General features: G+C 38.8%; 1 protein-coding gene across 1 annotated transcript in view; it reads right to left on the reverse strand.

The window, feature by feature from the left end:
* Window positions 1–12920, reverse strand: part of tfap2d (transcription factor AP-2 delta) — a 61487-nt gene that overhangs the window by 34135 nt on the left and 14432 nt on the right. The window contains exon 4 of the mRNA XM_033021001.1: window positions 6288–6453. Within this exon, the coding sequence (XP_032876892.1) occupies window positions 6288–6453 (166 nt within the window). The remainder of the gene's footprint in view (window positions 1–6287; window positions 6454–12920) is intronic.

Raw genomic sequence — 12920 nt, forward strand, 5'->3', positions numbered from 1 at the left:
AGGGGGTTGTTACAAGTTACCTGCAAATGGAGAATTCCATGTTCATTGGATTGTAAGCTACCCAAGTGGAATACATGAAACAAGAGCAGGCTTGAGTGGCTGCACAGTCATCTCCTGATTCCCTCCCATGTATATTTAAGTGAGGGGATTAGCAGAAGTGCTAGGTTCCAAACTCGGGAATCATCAATTTGTATCTGGCTGCTGTGCATGTCTACAGCCACCCTTCACTGTGTGTTAACGAGTGTCCTCACTCACATGACTTTCACACTGACTTGCACTACCAAGAACTCAGGCACACCTGACAAACGTGGACAGCAATGTAAGAGAAAAAGTTGGAATATCTGGAACTAGCTTTTCTTTCAAATTAATAGCAACTAGCAATTATGTATTTTATTAATATGCTAATGATAAATTTATGATTCACATATTTCTCATAAATTATTTTCTATATAGCTTTCCCTTTAAATGATTTACTGAATTATATGTTCTAAGTATAGTCTAATCTCAATGCAGGCTACTTGTATATCTACATCTGTCAGAATGTGTATTTACTGAGCTGCTCCTTGTTAAACAGAATGTGTTCAAATGTTATACATTGCTTCATTTTAAGGGAAGAAATTGTAGCAGATGTATGACTGAGGCAGATTGTTTAATTATTTGTGCGAACACATTACTGCCTCTTATATGCGCAGGAAGAAACTGCAGATGCTGGTTTATACCAAAGATAGACACAACATGCTGGAATAACTCAGCAGGTCAGGCAGCATCTCTGGAGAATAGGAATAGGTGACGTTTCAGGTTGGAAGCCTTTTTCAGGTTCATATGAGACTACCAGCTCCTATATATTGTCTTAACCAACTGAAATTATCTCACTTCAAAAATACGTCATGGTGAAGATGCAGTTCTTACTGAAAGTAGGGGAAGAAATGGTGGTGACGATGAGGATGGCCACCAAAATGAAAATTTAAATAGGTGTTTCTACACTGAAATTAATTTTTATTCATAACCATCTGTTCAATAGTTTGATCAAGATAATGGACTTGTCATGCTTGCAGATACAAGGAACTTCAGATGCTGGTTTATAAATATACGCAAAATGCTGGAGTAATTCAGCGAGTCAGGCAGCATGAAGAATATGAATAGGTAATGTTTTGGGTTGTGATCCTACTTCATACTTATTGTGCTGGTGGGGGGAGAGAGGAGGGGAGGACAAAGTCTGGCTAGACATAGCTGGATACAGGTGAGGGGTGGGGGAGGTGATAAGCAAATGATTGGACAAAGGCCAGAGAGGAATAAACAATAGACAATAGGTGCAGGAATAGGCCATTTGGCCCTTCGAGCCAGCACTGCCATTCAATGTGATCATGACTGATCATCCACAATCAGTAGTGCCCTGTTCCTGCCTTCTCCCCATATCCCCTGACTCCGCTGGTTCTGGACTCCCCCAACATCGGGAACACGTTTCCTGCGTCTAGCGTTTCCAAACCCTTAATAATCTTATACAGTATGTTTCAATAAGATCCCCTCTCATCCTTCTAAATGCCATAGTATACAAGCCCAGCTGCTCCATTCTCTCAGCATATGACAGTCCCCCCCATTCTGGGAATTAACCTTGTGAACCTATGCTGCACTCCCTCAATAGCAAGAATGTCCTTCCTCAAATTTGGAGACCAAAACTGCACACAATATTCCAGGTGTGATCTCACTAGTGCCCTTACAGCTGCAGAATGATCTCTTTGCTCCTATACTCAACTCTTCTTGTTATGAAGGCCAACATGCCATTTGCTTTCTTCACTGCCTGCTGTACCTAAATGCTTACTTTCATTGACTGATGAACAAGGATCCCCAGATCCCATTGTACTTCCCCTTTTCCCAACTTGACACTATTTAAATAATAATCTGCCTTCCTGTTTTTGCTACAAAAATGGGTAACCTCACATTTATCTACATTAACCTGCATCTACTATGCATCTGCCCACTCACCCAACCAGTCCAAGTCATCCTGCATTCTCATAGCATTCTCCTCACAGTTCACACTGCCACACAGCTTTGTGTCATCTGCAAATTTGCTAATGTCACCTGTAATCTAAATCATTAACATATATTGTAAAATATATATTGTAAAATAAAGGCAAAAGATATGCCATAAGGATAGAAGATGTGCAAATCGTAAAGCCTGAGGTAGGAATGTAGGTGGATGGGGAGGAGGGTAAGGGGAGAAGTTAGTGTGAGTCCAGGTGGGGCCAGGGAGAGGGGGGTGGGGGAGGGGGGGAGGAAAGAAGGTTTATATGTAGGAACATAGCTAAAATTGGATAATTCAATGTTTCAGTGTTAATACAGTTAAACTATAAACTACACGTGTAATATAAGGTGGTGTTACTCCAGTTAGCATGTGTCCTCACTCTGGCAATGGAGGAGACCCACAATGAGAACATTCAGTATGGGAATGGGAATGGGAAAGGGAGTTAAATGATTAGCAACTGGGAGATCCAGCAGGCCCTGATAGACCGGGTGCAAGTGTTCGGCAAAATGGACACCGAGTCAATGTTTGGTCTTATCGATGGAATGGAGACCACATTGGAACACCAAATGCTGTAGATGAGATTACAGGAAGTTCATATGAACCTCTGTTTCACCTGCAAAGATCTCTGGATAGATGTGAGGGAGGAGGTATTGGGACAGCTGTTACATCTCATGCGAGAGAAAATACCTGGGGAGGGGGTGGTTTGGTGGGAAAGGATGAGTGAACTAAGGAGTTGTAGAGAGTGTGGGATTTGTGAAAGATGGCGAGGGGCGGGGATTGGAAGATGTGGCTGATGATGGGATCACGTTAAAGGTGGCGGAAATGTCGGAGAATGAGTGTTGGATGTGGAGGCTGGTAGGGTAAAAGATAAAGACCAGGAAAAATACTTGTCTGCCTGTGGGGAGGGGGAGTAAGAGCAGAACTACTGGACACAGAGGAGATATGGGTGAGGGATCCATCTATGGCAGTTGTGGGAAGGAAACTATCGTCTGGGAGGAGGTCATACTTGCTTGTTTCTACATATCACACTTCGACAGCTTATATATATTTTATCCGTACCATGGTGCATTTCATTAAAAAAAAATGTAAGCAGTTGCTCCAAATAAGTTCAAACCATTGTCTGCTTTTCAAACAGATTAGAAATGCTTGACACCTGTGAACTAGATCCTGACAGTTTTGCATTTTCTGAGACCTGGATTCACAGAATAAATTATCTTCACATCTTGAATAAAACACCATCTGGATTATATGGACAGAGATTAACAAATGAGAGGGGAAGATTGTATGCTGTAACTGCATGAGGAGATTTGGAAGCTAATATAATGCACCAATTTCTTGTGTCTAATATTATTTTACACTCAAGCAATTAAGATTTTAAAAAAGCTACCCTCATATAATCTTCTTATTGCCTGATTCTAGATTTAATAATATGCATCAGTATAATATGCTTTGAGCCAGCACACAGACACCAAGGTCATGGAACCACTGCAAATAAAGCTAAAAAACACATTGTTCAAGAACTGCTCTAGGTAATAAACATGCTGGAGAAGCACCCAAGAAATTCCCACAGGGTATCGCACACATAATGTGATTAATGCTTGCTTTAATACTTCTTAACCCTCACGATTATAAGAATATTGTCAATTGCTTCTCATCTCCTTTTTAACGGAAAGTCTACAGGTATCATATGTATCTGGGCTTTTCATTTTGCCTTATATATCAAACTCAAGATGAATTGGAAGGAAATATTGCATTAGATCTAGTAGAATGTAACAAATGGAATCTCACTGGTTTTCCATCACCTACATAACAATTTGATGTTTCTTTTCATTGTGAGGACTGTTGTTGCTCAGGAAAGGTTTCTCATTTGCATTTAGACCTCCTTATTCCAGATAGAGCAGAGTTACAAATGTCTCAGTAATATCAACCTTCTTCTATGGTAAGGAAAAGTGAATTATTATTTCCAAACCCAGCCTTTTGTATCTTTGCTAAAAGTATTACAATTTATCATGTGTCATTTTTGTATTGTGAATAATCATCCACACATTGAGATTGTTTAACCTATTTCACCAAAACCCTTCATATCCATTGGATATAGAAAACATCTGCATCAACAGATGTGTGGAAGTTAAAAAAAGATTTAAACTTACAAAATGGATTCAGCTGAAACTAAGACAAGCTTTCACCTTCTCCTATTAAATTGCCAGTAAAACGCACTAACCTTTGCTTTCAGTAACAAAGCTAACAAACTGTTAGAGAATTCAGAATCTTGGCACTAACCCTTGTTCTATAAGATTATAATGTGTGTCATAAGTAGAAAAAAACAAAATGCTTGTTCTGCAGAAATATAGCCTTCCCATATAACCATATATGGCTAACCCTTCCTCTGTCAGAAGAAGCTGTCAATCTTAAGAAGCTGTCAATCTTAAGGATCTGTCAATCTTAAGAAGCAAGAGACTGAACTATGCTCTGTAGATAAGGTATTGCTGAATCATTGATTATTGGAGTATATATACATGTACTGAGATCATTGTCCCTTTGTGTGGGGATGAGAACTCTGTATAGTCTGTAATCTGCATACTGTAAAGAGTTTTACCACATCCACCTGGCGAAATAAAGATTGTACTGCTTGGTACAATCTGGTTGGCCAACATAATATTTTATTTTATTTAGCGAATGCAAAGTCCTTTAGCCAAGCAGTTGCCTCTTGATCTGCTGTATGAAGGGTGACAAGTCCTCCTTTGAGTCTTTGTTGAGGGCATGCTTCAATGATGTGTTGCATTGTTTGCTGCTCTCCACAAGCACACCGTGGGGTTGGGCTGCTGCCCCATTTGTGAAAGCTGGCCAAGCAGGGGCCATGTCCAGTCCTGAATCTGTTCAGCGTCGTCCACTGCTTCCTTGGGAGATTGGTGCCAGGGACCGGTAGGGTGGGTCTGACACCAGATGTTTATTTGGGACATAATATTAAACAATTGGTATGTAAAAATGGAAACCTAAGCAAATATCCCCGGGAACTGACATTTATAGTATGTTGTTAAAACCAGCCATGAACATAAGCAAATGCACTACACTGAATTATATACGTGCCTCTCTAATCCCAGATATTTGGAACGATTCTGGTTGAATAAACTTGAACAATTAACAGTGACCCCTTATTTGTTCTTTGGGGTCCTGGGATTAGGAATATAACCAAAGGGATCGATTTGAAATGAGAGACACCTCTGAGTCACACTTAATCATAACTACTCGACCTATTGCAACAGCGAAAGTAGGAAAAATTATAACTGGCTGAAGAACAAACAGACAATTCATGTTTTAAATTTGCCAATGACACAGAAGGAAAGATCACATGGGTCAGAAAGGAATGGTACACTATGAAAAGCAACAGCTGCCTACTATCACTCTGGTCCATAGGAGGCAGCATACTGTCAAGAGTTTTACCACACCCGCCTGGCGAAATAAAGATTGTACTGCTTGATCACTTATTTTATTTGCGTTTTTGTCTGTTTAGAATACTGAACCACAACAGATGCAAGTTGATTTACTTTAAATAGCGGTTTTATTTGAGCATTTACAGTAATTCTCCAATAGTAATCATACTTGATTGAAGCTTGGAATGAAGCAAGAAACAGCTGGTTTTAAAAGACTTGTAATGCTTGTAATGAATTTGATATACAGGTTGGTCTGCTGTAATGTGATAGTTGCTTTCTTAACAATACCTCATGTTATAGAAAATTATATTGTAGTTGTATCAATGGGGGAAAAAGGCATTAATGGCTAATGTTTCAGACTCACAATAACAAAATGATATTTCTTGCAGGATTTTCAAAACTAAAACTATTTTCATAGCAATAAGGTTATTTTCGTTATCTCAAGCTTAAATACTTGTCTACATGCAATATTGTTTAATAGTATTGTTGTACAAGTGTCAATTGAAGTGATTGATTTTCAATTTCAATGACCACCCACGTTTAATGTAGTGTACATATCAATGGTGTATGATTACTGTGGAGAGGTTACGAGGAAAGAGGTTTTTTCCCCCTGTACTGTTGAAATTCAAGACAGCTTTTTTCTCTGCAAGACTATTTCCAAAGTAATTTTAAGTTGTAAAGTTCTCCAATTCCCAGTTGAAATCACATTATAATGAATTTAGCCCAGGTAATGCAAAATAGAGTTCACCTATCCATTACACGTGTCATGTCCATTTTGTGTTTTGGAAACAGACATCATAGCAGATCCACTTGTACTTGGTGTTAAAATTTACCTCCGTAAGATCCCTCCTAAGAGAGAAGCATTGAGACATTCTGGTGGTGAGAGGCGCCTTTTCACTTCTGCAATGGTCACTTTATATTTGGAAGTGGAGCTGAGTAGTGACAAACGTCCAGGAACAGAACAAAACAGGTCTGTCGGATTCACAACGCATGTGTTACCTGAAAATGAATCAATAGATCATGAAATATGAATAAGATTAATAGACTTCACAACACTAACAGATAGTTTAAAGACACGCACAAAGGTTAATTTGAAATATTTCAACATCAATATGCATGTGATCTGAAAAATGCACATTTGGTGACAAGCATGGTAGTATCGTATGGAAAGGAATTGCAGATGCTAATTTAAACCAAAGATAGACACAAAATGCTGGAGTAACTCAGCGGGATAGGCAGCATCTCTGGAGAGAAGAAATGGGTGACGTTAGGGGTCAAGACCCATTTTCAGACCCTTCTTCAGATGGTAGCATCGTAATTAATAGAAAACTTAAATTGTTATGTGATTGGTGGCTTTTCAAGATTAAAGAACAAAATAGTCTAAAGAAGAAATTAGGTGGCTCATCCTATTGAGACAAGTCAGAAAGCTGTGTTTCAGCAGCATAACAATGTGCAGCCTATTAAAGGGCATCTTCAGATACTCAACCTGATTCTTATGGCAGCAATGCATGCTGATTGACAGCTCTGGAATTACAATTCTATTTTACCATTATTTATCTCTATTTAATGCTCAATTGTAATATAAACTACAGTGAAGTATTATACCACTCATCACTGTAGACCAAGACGTCAAAATGAAATATGAATTGGGTTGATACAATTCACATTGAGTTCCATTTGTCCAAATCCCATTTAACATTTCCTGTCCGTCCAAATATCTTTTAAGTGTTGTTATTGTAATAGTCTCAACTATTTCCCCTGGCAACCCTCTTCATACACCCACCAACATTTGTGTGAAAATGCTGCCCCTCAGGTACCTGTTAAATCTTTCCCCTTACCTTTCCCTATGCCCTTTAGTTCTTACCCTGGGATAAAGATCCTGTGCATTCAACCTATCTATTCCCCTCATGATATGCTACATTTCCATAAGATCAACCCTCAGCCTCCTGTGGTCCAAGGAATAAAGCCCTAGCCTGAGCAATCTCTCTCCATTGCTCAGACCCATGAGACCTGGCAACTTTCTTGGAAATTGTTTCTGCACACTTTCCAGCTTAATGGCATTTTTTCCTACAGCAGAGCGAGCAAAACTGAAGGAATACGTCAAGTGCGGCCTCACTTGCAATTACATGCAATTGAATCTAGGTGAAGTTGGCAAATTAGATCTGAAGTTGACTTGCTAATAGGAGGCAGAGTGTGAATGGAAGTCTGACCAGTCATATATCACAGACATCTGCATTGGGACCCTTAATATTTTGTGACATATGTTAATGATTTGGATACATACATGGGACTTATGTTTGCAAGTTTGTAGATGATATATATATTTTTGCTATTATTGATATTGAGGAGGGTGGTGTTAGACTACAGGTTTAACACTAATGAGGTGGTAAAATGGGCAGATGGAATGTAATCCTGGTACAGGTAAGGTAATCCGCTTTGGGAGAACTAATAAGTCTAACGTATACACGATGAATAATGGAGCCCTACAGTAGCTGAAAAATGGAGGCAACTTGGTCTGCAGGCTCAAGGATCTCCATCAAGCCTCATTCTCAGGGCCTGTGGGCCATCAACAAATATTTATATATGCCACAATGTTGGCAAAGTGCAATTTATTGCCATTTATTATTGCTCTTGGAAAAAGTGATGCTGAGCTGCTTCTTGAATCCCCAGTTTCTCACAATGCAGTACAAATCTAGCCTGCCTTATCTACCCTGCTGGAATGGTGACCATCCAAAGTTGGATGTACCCTGTATTTTGTCAATGGTTCAATGGTTCAATGTTTTTTTTATTGTCGCCTATGCATAGCACAGTGCATTCTATTTGCACAACCCACAAATGCACAATTGACATATTTTCATAAGTTCACAAGTGATATGAGCAGAATTAAACCATTCGGCACTCAATCATGGCTGATCTATCTTTACCTCAAAATCCCATTCTCCTGCCATCTTCCCACAATCCCTGAAACCTGTACTAATCAAGAATCTATCTATCTCTGCCTTAAAAATACCCACAGTCTTGGGCTCCACAGCCTTCTGTGGCAATGAATTCCACAGATTCACAACCCTTATCTTGGTGCCATTTACAAGGGAAAAAGTCCAAAGTGGAAAACCTGGTCCACATGCTGAAAGTACTGGAGTAAAACTGCACTGGTTGAACAAGGAAGCTCATCAACACGACATGGATCGGCGTGGTCATTGTGGGCCGAAGAGTCTGTTCCTATGCAGAACTGAGCTATTTTTGAAACATTTTTCCAATGGAAGTTTGGGATGGCAATAAATCCTTGGCTTGCCAACATGTCGACATTCACATTTTGTTTTTAATCACTGGCATGTGATCTTGGAGAATGAGGCTTGTGCTTCATCTGCATGATCAGAATAATTTTATAACAAATTACTTGTTTTGTGAATCTTTTAATTAGAACTATCTTGAACATTGCCTTGAAAGCCTGTTATATTATGTTTGAGATAATTGGAACTATAATTTATAAATCTATCATCATAATTTACCAATATTATTAATGTGCACCAAGTTTATAGAAGCAACCAGCAATTATATATCAGCAATCCTGGCCTCTTCTAGGCTAATACATCAATTTCTAAAAAATTATAATGAAACCATTAACATTTATTTTGAATGTGTTTATAAGTACCACTTATTATAGGCAACATTAATGCCTGTGATCATTTTATTAAGATATAAGGCTAGAAATTATTGTTGTCAACATGAGCGCATGAAACATTATTACATTTCCATTATATATTTGTGTTAATATGTGTTTGGATTGTGAATTAATAAACACTCATGAATGTATCAGATTCAAGAGCAGGAGTAAATCATTCAGCTCTGAGAGTATCTCCATCACTCATTAATTAATTCATGATATGATGAAGATACCTCTGGTTAGTGGTGATCATATGATTGGAAGGGTTTAGCGGGCTAAGAGCTAAATGCAGGCAAATGGAACTAGCCCTGTATGCCAATTGGGTTGGCATGGACAAGATGAGCGATGGGCCTGTTACCATGCTGTACAGCTCTATAACTCTGCAATACGAGTGAATTTACCAAATAGTTTGAACGAGAGCACTGTGGATCCAAGTCTAGTATTTTAAGCTTAGGTAAGGGAAATTGTGAGGGCATAAAATCAGCACTGGCGGAAATGAACTGGCAAATTAGGTTGCATGATCAGTGAATTGAGGCAATGACAGATATTTATGGTAATCTTTCAGAATGGACCAAAAGATGGCAGATGGAATTCAGTCACTAAAAATGTGAGTTGATACATTTTGGGAGCTATATAAACACTGGGATATAGACAGTGAATGCTGGGATCCTTGGAAGTGGTGAGGAGCAGGAGGGGGACCTTTGGGTACATGTCACCAACTTTGATATCAATGAGGAACAGGTGACAGCAGTCCCCTGAATCCTGAAGGCAGGTGATTAACAAGACATATGGATTACTTCACTTAAACAGGGTGAGTACAAAAGTGCAGGGAGGCCCACCGAGTCTGTGCCAACCAGAGACGATCCCGTACACTTGCACTATCCTATAAACCAGGGACAATTTACAATTTTTACCAAAGCCAATTAACCTACAAGCATGGACTTCTTTGTAGTGTGGGAGGAAACCTGTGCACCCGGAGAAACCCCACACAGTCACGGGGAGAACATACAAACTTGGTACAAACAGCACCCATTGTTAGGATCTAACCCGGGTCTCTGGCACTGAAATGCAGCAACACTACCACTGCACCACTGTGCCAATCTTCTCTGAAGCAGCGTTAAACCATACATTGGACACAACAGAGCTTCGCATTGGTCCTTTGGAAAGATTTCATTGTGAGGATATTGTGAATCAATGTGTCCTCTACAGAGGAAGTAGTCCAAGCAAAAGTTTGACTAAAAGTCATCCTGCAGAATGCCATGCATCTCAGTGACCATCACCTTATAGATATCTGAACCTGTAAATACGTAGTTCAGTGAAGAGGTCCAATTAGTATGTGTACGTTACTTCTGGAAGGGCTTCCTGGCCTAAAATACCCACCCATCTTATATAGACAGTCATTGTCATATGTGAAGATGAAGGAGTTATGGAGCCATGGAAAAATACAGCATATAAAAATACAGGCTCTTTGGCCCAATATGTCTCCATCAACCACTAACCTCCAACCACCCAAATACTCTAGTCCTACAATAATTTCAGTTTTATTTGTCTCGCATTCTCAACAATTCCCCACAGATTCTACCATTCATCTGCACATGTGAGGCAATTTATAGGAGCTAATTAACCTACCAATCTATACGTCTTTGGGATGGGGGAGACTGAAGCACCCTGAGGCAACCCATGCAGGGAAGATGTCTAAACTTCAGACAGTAAGATCATGATTGAATCTCAGTCTCTAGCAGCACCCTATATAAAATCCCACAATGGAGCTCTGCCAATGATGCTATCACTAAAATGCTCATTGAATGAACATATCAGCAACTCAAAGTGAGAGAAACCATTGTGCCAGTTGTAGCATGTTCTGTGAACTTTGCATAGTAATTGAGCTGTCTAAGGTGAGTTTGGAAGCTACTCTATAAAGTTTTTCCATATCAGCAGACTGTCCTATGGGAGAGTTCGATATTGACTTTCCAATTATTTTTTTAAGGTGGAGATTGATAAGTTCTTGATTAGTATGGGTGTCAGGGGTTATGGGGAGAAGGCAGGAGAATGGGGTTTAGAGGGAAGGATAGATCAGCCATGATTGATAAGACTTTATTGAGTAGACTTTATGGGCCGAATGGCCTAATTCCGGTCCTATATCTAATGAACTTAAGATTGTGATAGGTTACATCCTATGACTGTCACTTACATTGATATAGGTGGAAATGGAAAAGGTTAAACAAACTAACGCAAATAACATTTATGTCCATTTGGAAATGTGATTGCTAGGGTGCTTCATTCATAGTTACATTTATGTTTGTATGAAATAAAACAGTGCTCATTGAACCAATTAATAAACCAAGTGTGTTAAGATTTCTCAAGGAATCCAGGTCTCTTTTAACTCCAGTTACCTCAGTACCATTCATATATACTTGAATTTTTAGTCATATATTTTCAAGAATTCACAATTTCAAAATTCAATTTAATTGTCACATGTACCAATTAAGGTACAGTGAAATTTGGGTGAAATTTCAACTAATGTAAATTCATCTTTGACCACAATTGTTCTGGCCAGATCAAATTTTATTTTAAGTCATTTTTAATAACACATTGTAACCTATAAATTTGGTGAATTTTTGAATTCATGTCAGTTTGTAAATTGGAAAGAGCATTAACAGTATTTTTCCAGTATATTCAGGTGCTAATCCAGCAACATTTCTTTACTAAGACCTGTCACTTTCCATGTTTCTGTCAATTTCAACTTCAACTATATCTACAATTTTAAGGTTGAAAAGAGTAACTAGAGAGAGAGTGGGACCTCTCAGGAATCAAAGCAGTCATTGTCCCATCGTTTAAGAAACGGTTAGATAGGTACATGGATAGGACAGGTTTGGAGCGATATGGACCAAGCGCAGGCAAATTAGGTTGCATGATCAGTGAATTGAGGCAATGACACTGGGATTAATGTAGCTGGGACATTGTTGGCTGGTGTGGGCAAGTTGGGCCAAAGGGCCTTTTGCTACACTGTATCACTCTCTGACTCTACGATTCTATCTATAATACTTTCCTGGATGGACTCTTAACCAAATACTTTTGCTTATCAAGATGCTTCCAATTGTCAGAATTTCCACAGTGTTCTGGGAATTCAATATTTCAAATAAACATCAAGAAGACATAAATCCAGGACATAAATATCAAATATAAAATAAAAACAGAAGATGCTGGAAACACTCAGCTGATCAGGGCACAACATGGAAAGAGGAACCAAGTTAATGTTGAACATCCTTCAACTTGTAACATTGACTCTGTTTCTCTCTGCACTTATAATGCCCGACCTGCTGAGTGTTTGTAAATCACCGTTGATTTACATATTTAACTATTTAATTTGAGTTTTTCTGTTATGATTTCAGATTTCCAGCATTTGCTATTTTTTTTATGTGACACAAATATCAAGAAACTACCGATTAATGAAATTTAAAAAATACTACAACATGTCAAAAAGTTAGGCAGCAAACAGGGACAGACGAAAATGTTGTTAACATTTCAAGCCTACGATCCTTCAATAGTCTGAAGTACGGGAAGTTTGAAAAAGGGTGAAAAAAAAGGGTGAAACGTCACCTATCCATTATCTCCATCTATGCTACCTGACCCAGTGAGATATTCTGTATTTTCTTCAAAAGAATTATATAAGAATTCCCCCTGATAGTCTGTGCACTTTGTAATATTCATATTAGCAGGATTGATCTACTTTTATACGTATTACAAATTCCTACTTGCAACTATTCAAGACGTTGACGATTAACATTGTCAAAAATGCTTG

Source organism: Amblyraja radiata, chromosome 5, assembly GCF_010909765.2.
Source record: "Amblyraja radiata isolate CabotCenter1 chromosome 5, sAmbRad1.1.pri, whole genome shotgun sequence".
In the NCBI taxonomy this organism is placed as follows: Eukaryota; Metazoa; Chordata; class Chondrichthyes; order Rajiformes; family Rajidae; genus Amblyraja; species Amblyraja radiata.